The 23,135-nt window shown below is 39.0% G+C and overlaps 1 protein-coding gene across 4 annotated transcripts in view; it reads right to left on the bottom strand.

The window, feature by feature from the left end:
* Positions 1 to 23,135, bottom strand: part of LOC109416474 (protein FAM133A) — a 560,257-nt gene that overhangs the window by 23,651 nt on the left and 513,471 nt on the right. For all 4 annotated transcript variants that reach the window (XM_062853727.1, XM_062853726.1, XM_062853729.1 and 1 more), the window contains exons 4-5: positions 12,951 to 13,088; positions 12,619 to 12,804 (exon numbers count right to left, since the gene is read on the bottom strand). In XM_062853727.1, coding sequence (XP_062709711.1) covers positions 12,619 to 12,804; positions 12,951 to 13,088 — 324 coding nt within the window. The remainder of the gene's footprint in view (positions 1 to 12,618; positions 12,805 to 12,950; positions 13,089 to 23,135) is intronic.

Raw genomic sequence — 23,135 nt, forward strand, 5'->3', positions numbered from 1 at the left:
GTGAGCTAAGGCTGTATCAGTCTTATTCACTTGGCAGATACTGCACCGTTTTTCAGGCCGAAATCTTTGCTCTTATGTGCGGAGTGCAATCAGCACTTCAGCAGCACGTAATGGGCAAAGTAATATACTTCTGTTCAGATAGCCAGGCTGCTATTAAAGCACTTGGTTCGGCCAACTCCAGGTCGAAGATAGTTATCGCTTGTCGAAATCAAATCGAGGAGCTGAATTCAGCAAACGCTGTTCTCCTTGTATGGGTACCTGGCCATTCTTCCATCGCTGGAAATGAATTGGCTGATGAGTTAGCTCGCACTGGAGCATCACATGACTTCATTGGCCCTGAGCCAGCTATTCCGGTATCCAAGTGTTGGGTGAAGCTTCAGATTGACACCTGGGCTGCCACTCAGCACAAACAATACTGGAATAGTTTGGAGTCATGTCGTCAAACAAAATTGTATTGTACTGAGCCATCTCTAGGGGTGGAAAAGTATCTAACAAATCTGTCAAAACAGAATTGCAGCATGCTGGTCAAAGCATTGACTGGCCACTGCCGACTCAGTTATCACATGGCGAATATTCAGCAAGCTGATTCATTTGCATGTGATAGCTGTGAATCCGATTATGGAACTTCGTATCATTTAATATGTAACTGTCCAGTTTTTGCGCAATTGCGTTTCCGAGTACTCGGGAAACACTTATTAAGTGAAACTGACTTCAGAAACCTGAATCTTCAGGACGTTCTGTTGTTCTTGACCCGCTGTGGTAAAGAGCTATAGGCTCTCTTTACGCTTTATGCATTATCACAGTGCCCTTCTCAGGGCGCTGTTCGAACCCATTGTGGCACGCTTATGCGTTATTACAGTGTCCTTTTCAGGACGCTATGTGAACCCATTGTGGTACGCTTTTGCGAGTATGACGATCCTATTCCCTTACCTGTCCTTTCCCACGTCCTATCCTTTTTTCCTTCCCTTCTCCGTCAGGTAAATGATGAATAGGCTCGTGTTCATGGCGATGGCAGAAATTTCCCGAATGGAGGAGAACGTGCCTCTAGAGCCGACCTACTGATACCTGATACCTGATACATTTTCACCATTTTGGCTTGTTTGCAGGAATTTCGATGAATATGTCCATTCCACAATTAATTATTCCTTCTATTGGTGCGATAGAAATAAGAGTGCATGTGATGTTAAGGACAGACTTCTGGAGCAACATTTGAAAAGGGCCTTTGTGTCTTTTTTTTGAAAACGCTTCGTAGGGCCTAACAGTAGCCCGCCCACGCAAACGAACACCGTTATCCGTAATATTGATGTTTGCTCTATCTGATAACGGTCTTAGTTTGTGAGAATAAGCTGTGGGGGCTCAGGAGCGACGTGTAAAGTCATTGTTTACCAATGCTTGTATGCCCTTTTTAAATGTTAGAATCCCAAAATGGCCGCCACAATGGCCGACTTTGGCACCTACTCACGATTTCGAAGGCACAAATCTCTTCGTAAATAAAACCAGCGCAGTTGATCTTTTTATTTTAACCTAATAGTCCATTTTACGAGCCAATTTTATGAATGAATTTAGACAGGAGGTAGCGTCCAATAACCCGTGAAAATCAATATCATCATCAACATTGTTGTCACTTCGTCACACGCTCATTGCAAGTGAGCAAGAACCGAATAATAAAATGCACTGTTGTGTGAAGCTTGCTTCTTGAAATTTGTGCGTTTGAAGTTTTGATGCACTGTTGAAGCGGGATGTCAAGACGTTTGTGCAAAATTTCAGATCGATCGAAGAAACTATATTTTAGCGCCCGCCATTCTTAGTTTTTCATACGATTTACTATTGGGAAAATTTACTTCTTCAAAGAAAAATCGCTTGAGGTCACCCAATAATCCCTAAAAGTACGTCGTTGAATGATTGCTGTAGATAACTTCACGAGGAATCAGACCTCGGAAGACGCAAAGCGATGCGACATTCGTGGAAAAAGTTATTAAGCCTTTCCCGATCGATAAAATGACGAGATTTTATTATTTATTGTTATTCCTCACATATTAAACAGCGTTTGCATGCCATTCGGTTTTCAGTCAATAACTTTTTCCACGTACCTTAGATCGCTTTGCGGTCTTCAGAGGGTTTGTTCCTCGCAAAATTTTCAACGGAAATCATTCATTGATATATTTTTAGGGGTTAAGGGGCAACCTGTGGCGATTTTTCTTTGAAAAAGTGATTTTCCCCATAGTAAATCGTATGAAAACTTAAAACGGCTGGCGCTAAAATATAGTTTCTCCGATCGAGCTGAAATTTTGCACAGTTGATATGGGGCCAAAATGGAGCTCAAAAAGTGTACAGGAGTAAAATGTCTTTTCGTGTCCCACGCTAATAAATTTCGTGTCCCGCACTAGTGCATTGCAATCGTATAGTAAGTATATTTAAGACATCATGAGAAAAAAAAAAAAGAAAAAAATCCTTATGTTTTTTTTCCCGACACAGAAGGGATTTGAACCTAGATTCCTGATGAAGGACCACGATGAAACCCGGACGCGCTAACGATGTGTGCTACGATTACTATACATTTTCATTTGGGAAAATTCGCAATATAAGGTAAAGTATATTCAACTCATAACTTACGGAGTTATGTTTTCCTCAACTCCAAAAAGTTTTGCAAAATAATTGTTGTGTGCCCAATGAGCTCTCTACCAGAAAATATGAAACCATATTTATATACAGCTGTGTTCATAAAAATAGCAGTGAAAGCCTTTTTCCATACAAGATGGCCAACTTTGACATGCTGTAACTTTATTCTGCTTTGAGCGATTGAGCTTAAAATTTGACAGCGAACTACAAATATGGTGGATATTGTTTTAGCAGAATCTGAGAATTTTCGAAGCGCGTGGAAAAAAGTTAAACACTATGTGAAATTGATCAAAATAATAGCAGTGTTTGTTTTGATTATTTTTATTCAGTCAACATTTTCAGTTTTTTAATCTTATACATTAACTTGTAATCAAGGTGGAAACTGTTTAAATAGCATGCGAAAATATGTCTAGCTTCTTCAAGATAAAGCTACATTTCAATTTATTTACACTGCTATTATTTTGAACAGTTTCACATAGTGTTTAATTTTTTTTCACGTGCTTCGAAAATTCTTAAATTTTGTTAGAACAAAATTGACCATACTTGTAGTTCGTTGTCCAATTTTCAGCTCAATAGCTTATAGGAGAACAAAGTTACAGTATGTCAAAGTTGGCCATTTTGTATGGAAAACGGCTTTCACTGCTATTTTTATGAACACATCTGTATGTATGACCTAGCTGTCCGAAAAACGTCGTACTGCCTGCCTACTGTGTTTTTTGACAAACAGCTTCATAGAGAAGTACTCTGCAAAGTCATCTGCGTGGGATCCTCCCTTTCCAGATAGAGAGGGGACTCAGACCATGCTAAGAACCTTCCCGTTCCAAAAACCCTCTGCATGCAAACTCTCACTCCAGTCGGTCCAGTAATTGTCGAATCCACAAGGATCAGACATACAGAAATTCATTTTTTTTTATAAATAGATAGATATTTTCAAACAGGAACAGTTCCGCATGATGATCTGTGAGTGATATAATCCTTTGAATTGTTGATTAATATTGTTCTTCTCATTTATGTTGTTTTCTTTTCCAAAAGGATCCCAGAGTTTACTTTAGTGATGGTATACATAAAGCAATAAATGCTTGCATTATTGTTGGCTATGAAGCAAATAACATGATAATGCAATGAAGCATTGCACAACGGCTCTATAGAACTATATTAAGCTTTCAAAAACCCTCAATGCAACAATGCATTCATAATGTAGGTTTAATGCTTCATTACTTGACAGGTGTAGAATAAAAGTTAACTTGCATTAGCTATACTAGATTACGGTTGAGTTAGTGCAATGATATAATGCTTATGGTTACTTGGTTACTATAGTTCTATTTTCGTCTAAAAAGTACTGAATAAGCAATTCAGGAATGAGTGTGCAGGGGGAACGTTCCACGGGATTTCAAGACGTATCAGAGGTATTCGAGGGAGTTCCAAAAGGTTTCAGTGGCGTTCCAGGGGATTTCTGGGGAGTTCCAAAGGGTTTCCAGGGTATTCTAGGGTGTTTCAAGAGTGTTCCAGGAGGTTTCAAGTGTGTTCTATGAGGTTTCAGGTGCGTTCCAGGGGTGTTACTGTGGGTTCCAGGGGATTTCAAGGGCTTAGGGGTGTTCCAGGGGCATTCAGAGCTCTCTAGGGATGTTCCGAGAGAGGATCAAGGACATTCCAAAGGGTTTCAAATGCTTTCAGAAGAGTTTTAAAAGCGTTTCCGGTTGTTCCGGGAGGTTCCAGGGGCGGGCGTTTTAGGGATGTCGCGGCTGGTTTCATGGGCGTTCCAGCGCCCATGGGCGAATTCAGGTTTCATGGGCGAATTCAGGTTTCATGGGCGAATTCAGGAACATCCTCTCAATTTAACGGGAACTCTCCGGAAATTCCCTGAAAAGCTTCGGTACACCATTGAAACATACCGGAAACCCCCTTTGGAAATTCCTTCGAATCCCCAGGATTCCTGCGGAACCCTTCTGAAACTCACATTAAACTTTATAATGAAAATATAACATACACTCCCGTTCAAAAGTTTGGGGTCACCCCCTCAAAAACATGTCATTTTTTTAGGCCCATATCTCCGCCAATTTGCGTCCAATTTCAAAACCCCAGGTTTCATTCAAAAGATAATAAGGCAAAGAAACTTTGAACATGATTTAAAAGAAACTTTTTCAAAAAAATTGTGTGTAAACTTAACCCAAAGTTGCCAAATTTTCTAAAAAATGAATATAAACTTACGGCAGTGTCGCTGGAAGTTGGGTCGAATAAATTTTAAGATGAGATCGGTAATATGACCCATTTTCTATTAGCTTTCAACTGCTTTTTACAGAACTTAGCTAAAAAATCTAGAACAAAAGTTATTAAGTAAATTAATCCTTGATGTCATCGACCAAAAGTTTGGGGTCACCCCTCAATACACACTCAAAACAGATTTGCGGGCTCGGCAAAAACGCGCACAGCCGTCTGCTCAGTAAAACTATCAGCTGATATCCCAGCAAAAAGTGACATTTGTTAGCTGACTCTCAGCAAAACGATTGCCGAAGCTCAGCAATGAACTGTCAAAATTGCTGAGATCTCAGCAAAATTGTTGTTTGCTGATTACTCGGCTGTGCAAATCTCGGCAAGAGAATGGAATAATGCTGATATCCCGGCAATCTGAATTAAGTGTGTATGATGTATCGGCCAAAAGTTTGGGGTCACTTTCGTAAAACATGGAAAAGTGATTTGGTGATATCTTCGTCATCTGTAGTTCAATTTTAATTATTTTTGGCTCATTTTAAAGATAATTAACTAAATTTACGTTTGATGTCTTCAACTTAACGTATTTAACGATTTTTGTATATAAAAATGTTATGTAAAGTTAGCACATATTACCACGCTTCAAAAAATGAGGCAACTTTACGTTAAGTTTTAGTATGTAAATTTCAACAAATATGTGTGGTTCAATGTCTATGCAGTAAGTATCATTCATTTTGTTTCAAATAAGCCAAGAAGAATTAAAATTGAATGAAAGATGACAAAGATATCAACAAATCACTTTTCCATGTTTTACGATAGTGACCCCAAACTTTTGCCCGATACAGCATTTTGAGGGGTGACCCCAAACTTTTGGTCGATGACATCAAGGATTGATTCACTTAATAACTTTTTTTCTAGATTTTTTAGCTAAGTTCTGTAAAAAGCAGTTGAAAGCTAATTGAAAATGGGTCATATTACCGCTCTCATCTTAAAATTTATTCGACCCAACTTCCAGCGACACTGCCGTAAGTTTCTATTCGTTTTTTAGAAAATTTTGCAACTTTGGGTTAAGTTTACATACAAATTTTTTTGAAAAAGTTTCTTTTAAATCATGTTCAAAGTTTCTTTGACTTATTATCTTTTGAATGAAACCTAGGGTTTTGAAATCGGACGCAAATTGGCGGAGATATGGGCCTAAAAAAATGACATGTTTTTGAGGGGGTGACCCCAAACTTTTGAACGGGAGTGTATTTGTGATAGATAAAAAGTGAACCTTTAAAAAATTAGCGAGTATTGGTCAACATTAGGATTAACTAGCTTAAGGGTGCGTTCAACATTTGGGTTCCTGACTCTCGGTGTTTTAATTTCACAAAAAAATGGAATTAATAAGAATTCAGTGGGAAGTAATAAGGAAAGCCTAAGGTTTGTTTTCATTACTTCTCTCTAATTTAAAAATTTTCAAAATCTAGTTTTCTCGCTTTGGAAATAAAATCATCCATAGATGCCAAACCGATTCCAATGAAATTTTGACGGCATCATCTGCAAATAATATTGCATTGTTGGTTTAAAAATTATCCATTTTGATGTATGCAATAGAAAGTTATACACTTTTTTGGTGGTGCAATTTAATTCAGGGCACCCTTTAGGATCTGTCTTAATTCCTACATAAAACTGTTTATTCACTTCATTTGATTGATCCGAAAACCTACATACGTTATTTTGCCACGAGATTTATTTATTGCAAGCCATTAATACAACTATAAATCATGGAGTGATGGTTACTTAACCCTTTGGAGCCGGAGGGGTCATATATGACCCCAACATAGAAACGGCTGTATAAATTCACCCATTCGATTAAACAGAATACTGTCTTCGGCAAAGTTGTTGCAAATTGAGTTCTCAATTAGGGAAAAATGGGGATATTTGTATTTGGGACTTCATTGATAACCTAGAACACCCTGAACACCATCAAATTTGGAAAAACGAAATAATTGACACACCAGTTGTTCTAAAAGCTGAATTTGGATGTGGGTTTCGTGTATATGTATCCATTTAGCCTTTGTGAAGAATATCAAAAGGTATTTCATATTCTGGGATGTTCTAGGTGTTCCAAACTGTAATATAGTGAAGTCCTTCAAATCTACAAGAATAATTTTATGTTTTTTCGCCACAATTAATAGCATTGCATATCCTACTGGGATCCGTGGAGCTCTTGACATCTGGGGCTGTCCATTAATTACGTAAGGGTTTATGGGGGGAGGGGGGGTTTGAGAAATCTTACGCGCCATACAAAAATTTTTGGGTTCTCATACAAAAAATCTTACAAGGGGGGGAGGGGGTGTCAGAAAATCGCAAAAATTCCCTTACGTAATTAATGGACAGCCGTTGTGGATGAAATGTTCTGTAAAACTGGCAACACGGATCGACGTTTAATGAGAACAATTGCAGAGTAGAAAGTAGTAATACTGTTGGTAGGAGGTAGCATCTACGAAAAGCGTGAATTCAATACCAAAATGTACGTATTTAATCATTAGAATTTAAGAAATATTTACTTCAATAAATGAAATTCACAGCATTGAAGCTGCTAACATGAAAGCTGCTTTCAATAATTGGTTTGGCGCGCCGAGACTGCATCACCTCCCCAACATCTACTATGTCATTTATAGACATTATAGGGATATTTCAGGTCAGCCAAACTACCTTGGAGTTCAGGACTTCAGGTCTATACACGTAACAGTATCCATATCTGTTATACTGAGAAACGCTGCATAATCAACTGCAGTTACTGGAGCAATCTGGAGTCTACTAGCTTATTATAAACATTCGGGGCATCTAGGGCCGTCCAAACTGTTCTATAATAAAGTCCTTCAAATCTACAAGAATAGCTTTATGTGTTTTCACCATATATAATAGTATTGTATAATCTGCTGGGGTCCGCGAAGCTCTTGAAATCTCAAATGTCAATCAGAATACAGGGATATTCCAGGTCAGCCAAACTACATTGGAGTTCAGGACTTCAGGTTTACATTCGTAACAACAGTCATATCTATTATACTGCGCGTTGTTATACATTTTTGGGATATTATGGGCTCCTTACTGTTATGAAGGTTAGTTGATAAAAACAACCACTGTAATTTTCAGAAGACTTGCTGGACATGATAGATTACAAACCGTAACTGTTTATGAGAGAAGTTACCGTTACCCCCCTTAGATTTTAGGATCTAAACTCAAGAACAGTTTGGATGACCTAGGATATCTCGACTGATCGGATATTGTCTATTTACCTTCTAGAAGACTTACCGTTACCGTTACACCCGCAGACTTTAGGATCTAAACTCAAGAACACTGTCCATATTCGCATAGTTGACGTAAGCGTCATTTAAGTTTTCAACACACTTTAGAAATTTCAACAATGATAAATGGGAAGTTTAAGATTTTTTTTTCACTTTGACATATAGCTAGATCTTGTGCCAAGTCTTGTGCGCTATTGAATAAAACAGGTAACAATTATGCACAGAATACCCCGACTAATCTGATATTGTCTATTGAATTTCCAGAAGACTAACTGGACATGATAGATTACAAATCGCAGCTTTGTATAATTAAAGCAGTTACCGTTACATCCATAGACTTTAGGATCTAAACTCAAGTACAGTTTGGATGACCTAGGATATCCCGACTGATCTGATACTGTCTATTTACCTTTCAGAAGACTTGTTGGACATGATAGATTACAAATCGTAGATTTTGTAATGAAAGAAGTTACCGTTACACCCATACAGGATCTAAACTCAAGAACAGTTTGGATGACCTAGGATATCTCGACTAATCTGATACTGTCTATTGAACTTTCAGAATACTAGACTTTATGATCTAAACTCAAGAACAGTTTGGATGACCAAGGATATCCCGATTGATCTGATACTGTTTATTTACCTTTCAGAAGACTTTCTGGACATGATAGATTACAAATCGTAGCTTTATGTAATGAAAGAAGTTATCATTACACCCGCAGAATTTAGGATCTAAACTCAAGAATAGTTTGAATGACCTAGGATATCTCGACTGTTCTGATATTGTCTGTTCACCTTTCAGAAGACTTGCTGGACATGATAGATTGCAAATCGCAGCTTTATATAATGAAAGCAGTTACCGTTACACCCATAGACTTTAGGATCTTAATTCAAGAACACTTTGGATGATCTAGGTTATCCCAACTGATCTGATACTGTCTATTGAACTTTCAGAAGACTTGCTGGACATGACAGATTGCAAATCGCAGCTTTATATAATGAAAGAAGTTACCGTTACACCCATAGACTTAAGGATCTAAGCTCAAGAATAGTTTGGATGACCTAGTATGTCCAGAAAAAATATTCTGCATAATATTCTACCGTTTTTATACTATTGAATACCAAAACTACAGGAAAACGTAGAAAAAACTCCAGAATAACGCTTGGAAAAATTCCGGCTTCAAAGGGTTAAAACACCTGACTACCACGTCGAGGACCTGGGATCAAATTCCACAACCGACAAACTGTGGGTCCTGGGTCAAACTGTGGAACTAGCCTAGGGCAAAAAATATCGTTAATACTGGTAAAAAAAACAATAAATCTGGACTAATTCTTAAGAACATCTGATCTAGCTTATATGATATTATATGAATGTACCGTAAACCGGGGTCAAACTGATCTCCGGGTCGAAATTGATGTTTCTCCGTTATTATTATTATTACTATTTATTAACGACACTTTACCATTATTGTAGCATTCGTGTTAAAGTTTCTCCGTTAGATTGAGCATTCTTTTAAAAATATCGTGCTGCTGAACCTATTTGAACCTGGTTACATATTATTCTTCAAAAAAAATATTTTCCATCGTTGATCCCTATCAGGCAAAAAAGTTGAAACATACCTCTGAGTTTCACAAATAAATCGAAGTAAATAAACATTTATATAATCTTAATTATCTTGCAGACATCTCATGAACTTGTAGTATATTCTCTAAAAATACTCACAAAATTTCAATAAGTGAGCTGGAATACCGCCTGCGACACGTTTTAATACGAAACTTTTTTATTTGATTTTAATTCGACATTTGTCAAATTAAAAACTGTTTAACCGTAACACTATGAAAGAAAAAGTGTTCACCCGGAACCAGATTAAACTACGGGAGCCAACCATTGTAGAAATAACGAGCTTTCCATTTGCACCACAACAATATGTATTGATTTAAAATTGTGTTCAATAACAAATCCGCAAATCAAAATAAAAATAAACATAGAGTTGCCAAATTTCAATGAACAAGGCGATGTAGGGCGGCCTGCTTGTCAAATTAAAAGTTTAGCTCAGTAATTTCTGCAGCAATCGGTGTCAAATTAGCGGGGTTACACGGTATTTGCAATAATTGAGATGGACATCCCTAAACACGAAAAAATATGCCTTTTTTGACTCGATATTTTTCAATTTGTATGGATTTTATGAATTATTTACTTCTACATCAACACAACCATTTTTCGTCAACTTAGTTTGAAAATGGTATTTGAAAAATATTTAATTTTCTTCTTCAAAATATTTTAACATAATGACGGCGATGTCTTCGTAGATGTTTAAGATATATGCAGGAAGAAATGAATAATCTATATAGATGTCATATAATTTCAGTTTTTCAAAAATCCCTTGGGTTTTTATATATTTTTTTAGAAACTTTGTTTAAGTATTAATTGAAACGTAATATCCATTTTTGGTATCAAATATTTCAAAAATGTTTCTTTCTGCTCTTTTCGATCAAAACTAAAAATTCGAAGAAAATAATTATAAGTACGTGGTTGCCTGCAGAAATTAAAAACAAACAAGAGACGAACCAGCCAAGGGCTGAAAGTCTCTTTAATAAAGACAAATCAATCAAAAACAAACTCAGCGAGCGCTCATATTTGGTAGAAAGCAATGGGGCGATGTATAGGAGAGACACCGTCCACGTCAAACCGAGGACTGTTGTGGATCCTACGTTTTCGATTGCAAGATCTAATTCTTCAGACAAGCCAGCAACAGATGCTTTCCAACAACTATCGTCTTCGTTATCATTCGCAGTAACATCAGAATTTGAAGACCCTTCGCGGAACAGGTCCGAGGTAGAAACGTTGGAGAATGTCGATACAAGCTTTGGAGACGCAGAAATCGACGTTCCTTCATCGAAACGAAAAGCTTGTAGATCACCTGTGATCGAACGGACTCCGCGACCCAAGAGAGAAGTTAAAATTACTACTAAGTTTAAAGATTATATAATGTGATAGTTAATTTTCTTTTGTTTAAAAAAGGAAAGATGTTGATATGTTGATTACATTTTTATAGCCCCTTGACTACCTGTAAACGGACACCGTTATTGGACGCCTTGAATAAAGTTAGTTGAATGATTGTTAGCGTAACAGACCAAGTGTGTTTTATTTCTGAGTATCGAAACATGCTTTCTACTGAAAACAATATTGAAAAAAAAATCAAAGGATAAGGTTTTTGGAAAATTGAAATTACCTATATGACATTCAACATAAATCCGCGATGGTGGAGCCTCGTAGCCGTGCGGTTAGGGCCAGCAAGCTTATAATCGCACCATGCTATGGGGTGAGGATTCGATTTCCGCTACGGGCGTTGAAACTTTTCGTGAGAATAGTTTCTTCCCCATTTCCACTGGTGCATGCTCCGTTGTCCGTTGTCTCATGTTAAGTTTAAAACAGTCTGTACAACCGGAAGCTGAAGACGTTGTCCGTGTCTTTTAAAAATATCACTCTTAGTGTATTTTATTTCAAAAATCCTTCCAATATCATAAAACATCTTCGAAGACATCGCCGTCATTAAATTATAATATTTTGAAGAAAATCATGTATTTCGAATGTCCTTCTCAGAAGTTACGTAAAATTTTTGTAAAAACAAACACCATTTTAAAAAAGCAGAATTTCATTTGAATTGAAAAAAGGGTAGCGTCTACGCGATTCGTGCGTTGAGCTGGAAATGCTCAATTCTATAGAATACCTAATTTTTATTCACCTCCTATAAACGAATGTCTAGGCAAAACATTAGATTTAAGGATTTATATTTCAGTGTATGCGTAAGATGTATGGGTTTTGAAAAGAGTGAAAAGACTAAAACTAGTAACAATGCGTCTCCATGCTTTGGAATGATTGGTAAAAGGAAAGCATGTTGCAGCTATAATTTTTTTTTATCTCAAAAGGGTTGCAAAATTGTGACATATTTTTGGAATGTAAGGAAATCTTTTGATTTGAAGCATTAGATACTGCAATTGTTGTGTCCAAACTGGAATCTCTGGAGATATTTTCTAGGAAAATCTATGAAGTTAATGAATTTCTTCAAGATAACAATTACTGAATGTCATTTGAAATGGAACTATTTAATCTTGATGGCAATTGTTTGCATCAAACAGCATCCAAACAAGGAGGAATGTACACAAAATTTTCTCAGTACCATCATCGTAGAAAAAAACTCCAATTCGATTTAATAGCTATAACGAACCCGGACGGCACAGCGGGTGAATCCTTTCGCAATTATTTCAATGAGGGCACTCGCCCGGTCCATGAGCCTCCCATCAGAACTCAATTGTCCAAATTGATTTTGATTCCGAACGTAAACTTTCAATAGAGAATCGCTGCAATCAACGGATTCGTTCTTTTCTTTTCAATGTGCCAATCGGAGTCCCCCCGCCCCATCACGAATCCCCGGAACCGTTGTGTTGGATGCTGCTATTCAGCTACATAACTACTCATCTCGCTGATGGGACTTACCTTTCTCCTTCTTTTCGGCCTTGGGCGATTTGTTCTGTTTGTCTTTCGATTTGCCCTGATTGCAGTTTTTGTTGACCACTCGCGTCGATTGGCAGGTGGCGTCACTGCTCGCCTTCAGACTATCGGTACGGGACATCTGGCCGTTGGGGGCGCACTCGGACCAGGCACCCTTGTCGTAGCGGCAGGCTGCAGGATAAGAAAAGGAGTTAAATATGTAACTTATGATGTAATTTTTCAAAAAATCGCGGTAAAACTACCACACCCACACAATTGACAAGAAAAATTAAAAAAAGGGAGATATCTTCTGTATTCCCGCTAAATAATTGTCATACCTTTTTTGCACTTCTTCTGGATGGTGCGAGTCTGGACGCAGGACTGTTCGCCCTTCTTCAGCGACAGCGTCCGGGAGCGGGTGTTGGACTTGGCGTCACACTCTGTCCAGGGTCCCTTGGTGTACCGGCACTGCGAGTCTACGCCGCCAAACAAACGAACGAACACGTGGTTTTGGTTTGTCCATAGGAACAGCAGCAATAGCACAGAGGAAATAGAATTCCGAAAATGGGAGTAGACATTTTTGAATTATTCCAAGCGTGAACAACATTTGGGTTGATCCTAAAATATTTGTTAGTTTCCCTTTTTGGTTAGTGGGTTGTTAGCGTTTTAGTATGAGTTATGAAACGGGGATTTTGGAACGCATAGTCACACTCAGTCATACATTCAGGTGAAATCGCACAAAGGGTCTCATACATTAATTACGTAACGTTGATTAAGACACTGTCTTAGGAGTATGGTTAAGGAAGTCTTCCTCACAATTCACACTAACATGTAGATACCTTTAATCTGTTGTACAGACTGAAAGCTTCAGTAAAATAGAAACAATCAGCTAAGCCTTCCAGTTAGACCTCAATCAAATTAAAATCACACTAGAGTAGAGGAGACTGATTAGATACGTTCATTTCCACTGTAACGCAGTTAACGAATGCCGCTTAAGGTGAAACTGGAAGCATTTTATCATTTTTTCGGTTTTTGATTTTTTATTAAATAACGAAGCAATATTTTCAAAATCGGTTTTCGTGCACATGTAGAGTATGGATCAAGGTATCTTCTGAATTTTTTTGAGGTGGAAAATGTTTTCCATTTTTGCAGAAACCATTTTTATGTGAAATTTTGTTCAAAAATGGTTGCTGCAAAAACGAAAAACATTTTCCACTACAATAAAAAATCAGAAGATACCTTGATCCATACTCTACATGTGCACGAAAACCGATTTTGAAAATATTGCTTCGTTATTTAATAAAAAATCAAAAACCAAAAAGCGAGGAAATGCTTCCAGTTTCGCCTTAAATACATTTTCCCGCATCATTCTTGCATGCACACATCCTACTATAAATATTCTAGTTCCAAACAGAGTGCTGTTTGCGTAGACCACTAAACATCTGAAGTCCAACATTGTCCCGAATGGCAACCGTAACGGTAGAGGTACAGTCAGCCACTACGGACACCGACGGTTTTATGTTTCTACTGGGAAAACAAGAAATCCCTCTTGTTTTATCTGTACATACCGCCATATGTATTTACAGTACTTGACGAAATAGATTTCACATTAGCTGATTTTCATACAAAATCCACGCATGACAATTAGTCATTTTGTTAGTTTATAGATCAAAACAATCATTTTGAGATAGTGTAACCCGTAAGCACGATCGCAATCCTGACAAGGATTCTCTCGGAATCCTGACAAGGATTCTTTCGGAATCCTGACAAAGATTCTCTCGGAATCCTGACAAGGATTCTCTCGGAATCCTGACAAGGATTCTCTCGGAATCCTGACAAGGATTCTCTCGGAATCCTGACAAGGATTCTCTCGGAATCCTGACAAGGATTCTCTCGGAATCCTGACAAAGATTCTTTCGGAATCCTGACAAGGATTCTCTCGGAATCCTGACAAGGATTCTCTCGGAATCCTGACAAGGATTCTCTCGGAATCCTGACAAGGATTCTCTCGGAATCCTGACAAGGATTCTCTCGGAATCCTGACAAGGATTCTCTCGGAATCCTGACAAGGATTCTCTCGGAATCCTGACAAGGATTCTCTCGGAATCCTGACAAGGATTCTCTCGGAATCCTGACAAGGATTCTCTCGGAATCCTGACAAGGATTCTCTCGGAATCCTGACAAGGATTCTCTCGGAATCCTGACAAAGATTCTTTCGGAATCCTGACAAGGATTCTCTCGGAATCCTGACAAGGATTCTCTCGGAATCCTGACAAGGATTCTCTCGGAATCCTGACAAGGATTCTCTCGGAATCCTGACAAGGATTCTCTCGGAATCCTGACAAGGATTCTCTCGGAATCCTGACAAGGATTCTCTCGGAATCCTGACAAGGATTCTCTCGGAATCCTGACAAGGATTCTCTCGGAATCCTGACATGGATTCTCTCGGAATCCTGACAAGGATTCTCTCGAAATCCTGACAAGGATTCTCTCGGAATCCTGACAAGGATTCTCTCGGAATCCTGACATGGATTCTCTCGGAATCCTGACAAGGATTCTCTCGGAATCCTGACATGGATTCTCTCGGAATCCTGGCAAGGAGGTAGAAATGCAATATCTTCTTTGTTTCAAAACACCCCGGATTTTTATAGTCAAGGGGAATAATTGTGCTAAAAAATGCATGGTACCTCCCCCTTTGCACCCTCTTTCTTTTGCTGGGAGCCGAAAATACGTGTTTTTTTTTCTATTTATTATAAATTCTACATGTTATTACTCAAATTTCATCGTTTTGCTAATCATCAATAGTTTTCACTGATCCTTGACATGCAATGTATTACTACCCATCATAGTCTGTTGAAGTTTTGATCCCAGAGCTATTCTAAGGCCTCCAAAGTACTCCGAAGTTTGTGACACAAATCCAACATTCTCAACTAAACTTTCTACACGATGAATGATCACAAAACATAGCCTACGTTACTCAAAAGCCTCAAAGCACCCCTAGGAAATTCATGGTATATAAATTGAATGATCTAGATCATCCAAACTACTCTGGAATTTATTTTCTTAAGATCTACAACATCTACCTACCATCGTGTGTGTTCACTCTGTTCAAGAAATTTAGTCACGTTGTCCATAGTTCAAGCTCTACAAGCTCTACTCTTGTATCTTTTTACTTTATCGATGTAATTCTTTCACGATTACCTCTGTTGTATCTCATAATATTTTGAGTATTTCTTTGTGTTACTTGTGCATCCACTGACATACAAATGATCTTTATGGTATCGTCGTAGTGTCGGAAATTACCCAAGAATCCCTCCAGGTATTCCTCGGAAATTCCTCCGGGAGTCCCTCAGAAATTCATCGTGATGTTCTCTGAGAATACCTCTACGAGTTCCTAGGGAATGCCTCAGGACTCCCCGTGAAAATTTTCAGGAGTTTCCCAGCAGTTACTCGAAAATTGTTTCAGGAGATATGCTGGAATTCCGCAGGAATTACTTTAAGAACCTTTCGAAAAATTCTGCAGGAGTTCCTCGGGAATTCATTCGGAAGTTCCTCAGGAATTCCTCCGGATATTCTCCGAGGATTCCACGGGAGTCCCCCAAGGATTTCTTCAGGTGTTCCTTTAAAACTCCCATAGGAAGTTTTCCCAAGAGTTCTTCCAGAAATTTCTCCTGGGATTCCTCCAGGAAGTTTTCCAGGGATTCCACCAGGAATTTTCATAGGAATTTCTCCAGGTACTCCTCCAGTGATTTCTCTAGGAATTCTTCCTAGGATTCCTTAAAGGATTCCTTCAGGAGTATTCCTGAAGTATTCCCCAGGGTTTCCTTCGTGAATTCCTCCATGGACTCATCCAGGCGTTGATTCGGGTATTCCTCCAGGAATTCCTCCAGAGCTCCTTCAGGAATTTATCCAAGATTTCCTTTAACAACTAATCCAGAGATTTCTTCAGGTTTCAAGGGATTCTTACAGAAATTCCTCAAAGGGTTTCCTCCAGAGTTTCCTCCAGGAATTCCTCCAGGGAATTTCCCCGGGTTATTTCTTCATAAATTCCTCCAAGAATACCTCCAGGAATTTCTCCATTCATAACTGCTAATTTATCAATGAATTCATCAAGGGATTCCTTCAGAAATTACTCCACGGTGTCCTCCAGAAATTCTTCCAGGGGTTCCTCCAGGAATACCTCCAGGATAAAAAATCATCCGGAATACCTTCAGCAATCCCAACAGGGGTTCTTCCCGAAATTCCTCATAGGGATTCCTCTCGAAATTCTTCCAGGAATTCCATCAGTTATTCTTCTAGTATATACACAGCAAATAATTTTGTAATATCCAGGCGCGTAACTTCTGGCGATGTATCCATTTTTGGATGTAATTTCTGCCGATTACATCGTTTTCCAACAATTATCACACTTACCATGTACACCCTGGTTGGCAACGGAAAGCGTCGATAAACCCGATTCAGCAGATACCTAGAAGCAGTATCATATTCATCAAGCTCATTCCAACTCGGTGAATTGGCCGAGAGTTAAAGGATATGCTTCACAATCAACGGATCAATGTACGAATCCATGCCAATATTTTACCTATAAATAATTCATTTATCGATTCGGCTCTATAGCGATTGCTAGACCCACTTTCAAGCTGCGGCGGCTTATTTGCTGCGTGGAAAGAATGTAATCTGTACATAACTTTTACGACGCGACTGATGTGCAGCGAAAATGATGTGATATCACAAGTTTTTTTGCTGTGTATTCCAGAAATTTCTCCAGCAAATACTCCAGGAGTTCCTTCAGGAATTACTCAAGAAATTTCTCCAGGAATTACTCTACGAATTCATTCTGGAATTACTACAGGAAATCGTCTTTGAATTGTACCGGGAAATACCCCAGGATTTCCTACAAGAAATATTACAGGAATTCCTCCAAGAATTCCTACAAGATATTTATTGCTTTAGGAATTACTACAGGAATTTCTCCTGAAATTCCTTCAATTTCAGTTATTGCGGGAAATACTTAGGATTTCCTCGCAAGAATTCGAAATTACTTCATGAGTTATTACAGGAAATACTCCAGGTATTCCTCCAGAAAATGAAAATTAAAAAAAAACAATTCAAAAATTCCTCCAGCAGCTCAAGGAAATCCTGCAGGAATTCCTCTAAGAATTTCCCTGAGAAATTCTTAAAAAATTTCTCCACAAATTACTACGTGAATTCTTGCAGAAATTACTCCAGGTATTCCTCCAGGGTTTTCTCCAGATATTTCTTCAAGGAAGTCTTGAAGAAATTCCTGGAAGTATTTTTGGAGGAATTCCTGAAAACAATCTTTATGGAATTCTTGGAAAAAAATCCTAGAGAGATTTATGGAGGAATTCTTGAAAGATTTCTTGGAATTCATAGAATGGAATTCTGGAAGAGATTGTTGGAGAAGTTCTTGGCGGATGTCTTGGATGAATTCCTGGACGAATTTTTGGAGGATTTACTGAAGGAATTCTTGGAGGAATTCCTGGGGGTATTCCTGTAGGTGTTTTTGGAGGAATTTCTGAAGGATTTCTGAAGGTTTTTTGTTGAAAATCCCAGGAGGTATTCCTAGAAAAAAATATAAAATAATCCCTGGCCAAATTCCCGGAGGGGTTCTTGGAGGAATTTTCGACAGAAGTATTGAAGCAGGTCTTGGAAAAATTATCATTAGAGTTCCTGTCGGAATTTTTGAATGATTTTCTGGAGAAATTCCTTGGCGGATTCTTGGTGAAATATCTGGAGAAATTCTTGGACAAATTCTGGAGGAATTTTTGGAGAAAATTTTGAAGAAATTCTGGGAGTATTTACTTGAGAAATTCTTGAAGAAGTTCTTTGAAGAAGTCTCGGAACAGTTCCTGCAGAAATCCTTGAAGGAATTTTCGGAGGAATCCCTGGAGTTGCCCCAGGAATATTTTCTTGAAGAATTTGTGGAGGTTTCCTGAAGAATCTAAGAGGTATTCATAAAGGAATTTCTGGAGGATTTTCTGAATGAGTTGTTGAAGGAATTTCTTGAAAAAAAAAAAAACCCTGGAGGTATTTCTGAAGAAATTCATGAAGGGATTCTTGGCAGAAATTTTAGAGGGTTCTCTGGTGAAATTTTTGGAGAAGGTCCAGTAAGAGTTTTTGGAATTCCTGGAGTAATTCTTGGAAAAAATCTAGGTAGATGTCTTGGAGGAATTCCTTGACTAATTCTTGGAGAAATTCCTGGAAGACTTCCTGAAGGAATTTCCGAAGAAATTTTTGGGGGAATTTCTGGAGGAGTTTCTGTAGAAATCCCTGGAGGAGTTTCTGGAGGAATCCCTTGAGGAACTCCTTAAGAAATCCCTGGATTATTTGTTGGAGGAAATTTTGGGTGAATTCTTGAAGGAGCTCTGGAGGAATTCCTGGAGGAATACCTGAATAAATTCCTGGATGAATCCATGGAGGAATTCGCGAAGGCATCCCTGGGGGTATTCCTGAAGGAATCCCTAAAGGAAGAATTTCTAGAGAAATCGCTGGAGGAATCCCTAGGGGGCTGTTCATAAACCACGTAGACCAAATTTTGGCCGTCTCAGCCATAAAGATCATTTGTATGTCAGTGGATGCACAAGTAACACAAAGAAATACTCAAAATATTATGAGATACAACAGAGGTAATCGTGAAAGAATTACATCGATAAAGTAAAGAGATACAAGAGTAGAACTTGTCCAGCTTGAATGTCTTATTTCACAAACAATTTGTTGATTGTGCTAACGTAAGAACATTCCCGATCACAAAATACGCGTACACGAGACGGAACACAACACTTATCGTTCTTACTAATTAAAAGGAACTTTTAAAATTACCTTTTTGGTCGACCGGTTTCGGGCTCGAAGTTGCCCATCTACGGGTCGGACATCGTCATGGAACGTCATGGGCACTCACTTTAATCACTACACCAGGACCGTTATCTTATAGACGGGCTTGGTGGTATAGTGGCTGTCGATCTGATTCTTATAAAGAAGACATTGGGCCTGGGTTCATCTCCTTCATTTCATGTATATTCAATTCATAGATTCCTAGTTATCTCTAGAACCAGAAACTACATGACATAGTCGTTTTCCTTCCTTATTACTTCACTGCATAGTATCAATCTATCATATCACTCCTACAAGTAAAACAACCAACGAACTGTGCCCGAAGCCTTAGCATGCACAGTTAAAAATTTCGTGTAAATTTGCATTTATTTCGATGCACATATTTGGAGCATCGAAATAAACGCAAAATTAAGTTTCACTTTAAAATTACACGAATTTAATTTTACACGATTCATGTCTCGTACATGAGTCGTGTAAAATTAAATATCGTTTAAATTTAAACGATTTATTTTTGGCGATTCCGTTTGTTGACATGGATTTTTTTTCCGCCGCACGTCTACCAGAGCTAATTTTGTTGTGGAGACAAACTTCACGGCGATGCGGTATTGCCATAACTCATACTTGCCGATCATTATTTGGTCATACTAATTCTTGGCCATCAACAGTTGTACTTTACGCAGCCGCATCGCAAAACGGAGCACCGGGAGACGCACTGCGATTGTAGTTGGTGCTGCTGCTGATGAACTTGTTTTTGAAAGAACTCGATAGTTTTATATAAGAATCAACAATCTGATGAATTCACAGTTAAAAATTTCGTGTAAATTTGCATTTATTTCGATGCACATATTTGGAGCATCGAAATAAACGCAAAATTAAGTTTCACTTTAAAATTACACGAATTTAATTTTACACGATTCATGTCTCGTACATGAGTCGTGTAAAATTAAATATCGTTTAAATTTAAACGATTTATTTTTGGCGATTCCGTTTGTTGACATGGATTTTTTTTCCGCCGCACGTCTACCAGAGCTAATTTTGTTGTGGAGACAAACTTCACGGCGATGCGGTATTGCCATAACTCATACTTGCCGATCATTATTTGGTCATACTAATTCTTGGCCATCAACAGTTGTACTTTACGCAGCCGCATCGCAAAACGGAGCACCGGGAGACGCACTGCGATTGTAGTTGGTGCTGCTGCTGATGAACTTGTTTTTGAAAGAACTCGATAGTTTTATATAAGAATCAACAATCTGATGAATTCACAGTTAAAAATTTCGTGTAAATTTGCATTTATTTCGATGCACATATTTGGAGCATCGAAATAAACGCAAAATTAAGTTTCACTTTAAAATTACACGAATTTAATTTTACACGATTCATGTCTCGTACATGAGTCGTGTAAAATTAAATATCGTTTAAATTTAAACGATTTATTTTTGGCGATTCCGTTTGTTGACATGGATTTTTTTTCCGCCGCACGTCTACCAGAGCTAATTTTGTTGTGGAGACAAACTTCACGGCGATGCGGTATTGCCATAACTCATACTTGCCGATCATTATTTGGTCATACTAATTCTTGGCCATCAACAGTTGTACTTTACGCAGCCGCATCGCAAAACGGAGCACCGGGAGACGCACTGCGATTGTAGTTGGTGCTGCTGCTGATGAACTTGTTTTTGAAAGAACTCGATAGTTTTATATAAGAATCAACAATCTGATGAATTGCACTTGTATCAATTATACATTTTATGCACTTGCGTACGTACAAGGAATTATAAAACACGAAAATTCGCGACACAAAATCAACAATCAGTGCGTCTTTCGGTGCTTCTCTCACGACCAACTGCCTTCTGTCGTCACGCAAAACAAAACTGAAACAGACACGCCATTTGTATTGATTGTAAACGAGTGTCGCTGTAAATTTACACGCCAATTCAAATTTATAGTTTTGTTAACAGAAAATCGGTTGTTATTCAATTTAATTTTAAATTCAAACCTGAAAATTCTTTGCCATGGAATTTTAGGTTCAAAAAAGTGCAAAATTGTATGCTTTTCAATGCTCTCAATATGTGCATCATATTCAACTCAATTTTCAATCATTTTTTGATTTAAATTCGTTTAAAGTTACAGCTTCTGCCATTTACATGTCGTTTAAATTTAATTATTTTTTTCTGTGTGGTTTCAATAGGATTCGAATGCCTGTTGTTGATCTCTCCAAATTCCTCCAAGGATTCCTTCTGGGGATTTTTCAGGGTATTCGTCAAAAGCATCTTTAGGAATTCGAACAGCAGTTTAGTCAGGGATTTTTACTTCTGGGAATTGATCCAGGAATTCGATCTAGAGATTTTTCCAGGAAATCCTGGAACTCTTAGAATATTCTAAAGTAATCTTCTGGAACAATTCAAACTCAAAGAGAAGACCCAGAAGGAACTTCTGGAGGAAGGGACTGCTGAAAGTTTCCAAGTAGCAAGATGCAGAAAATTCCGCAGCAGGTAGTAGCGATAGTGGTGATTTAACCCCTTCGCAAGGGGTGGATTGATGAGGTCCCCGGTAAGGAGAAGTGACGAGTTAGGTGCGAGAAGCTGTGTACGCAGCTCAAGCGTGGGAGCTCCGGTGCACACCCCGGCAAGCCAGCCAGTGGAGCTAATGGATGGAGCGTGGTTGCTGAGGGCCGTCAACCAAAACAAAAAAAGCACTGTCCGCAATTGTGGTGGCTGAGGAGTAGCTTGGCAAGATCATCGACTTTGTGTCCAGGAAGTCGAACATTAGCAAGGACCTGAAAACGGCCTTGTTTCGGCTTTATATGTCGATGGACGAGGCCAAGCAGAAACACGCAATACTCGCGATAATGACTGGAGCAGCAGCGGATCGATTTACCCAAACGGAGGCCTTCGCTTTCGCAGGTAGTCCAAGAGGTGTGGCGGATGCGAATGCTCGTAACAAGCACTCGCAGAAGCGATCAAGGGCCTGTCCATAAACTACGTAGACTCTTACGGGGAGATGGGAGGAGTGGGGGGGCGGGGGGTGGGTTTATCTGGCCAAAGTCTACGCTCCATACAAATATCGGAAATTTTGTATGAACGAAAGTCTACGAGGGGGAGGGGGGTTTCTATGATAGTCAAAAATGAGTCTACGTAGTTTATGGACAGCGCCCAAGGCAGCCGTCAGGTGAGGAGCTATCTGGCGGTGCCCGCAAGGCTAGCCGTATAGGCATCGTACACAAATTACGTAACGCTATAGGGGGAGTGGGGGAGTCCAGCGTAGCTTTACGACCCATACAAAAAATTCCAGGCTTCCATACAAAAAGCGTTACGAAGAGGGGGGGGAGGGGGTCTGAAATGACCAATTTAAGCGTTACGTAATTTGTGTACCATGCCATACTTACCCCGAAGATCGGCAACAATGCCGGTAAATCGGACCCCAGCCAGGGCTCCCGAAAAGCTGGGATGGATTGGCCTGAAAAGGCTGGCCCGTCCCGGAAGAATGGGAACAAGGGGTTGCGATCGTTGGTAGCCTCTCAGCAGCCAGAGAGTAGGGCGTACCAAGGGGAGGACCCCTCTTGGACTTGGAAGCCGCAGGCAGAAGTGAGGGATGCCAAACTAAGGCGTAAGAAAGTAGGCGCCAAGCGCGAGAAAGGCGATGCGTTCGTCATCAAGAAGGAACAGTCG

This window comes from Aedes albopictus, chromosome 2 (genome assembly GCF_035046485.1).
Source record: "Aedes albopictus strain Foshan chromosome 2, AalbF5, whole genome shotgun sequence".
Lineage (NCBI taxonomy): Eukaryota > Metazoa > Arthropoda > Insecta > Diptera > Culicidae > Aedes > Aedes albopictus.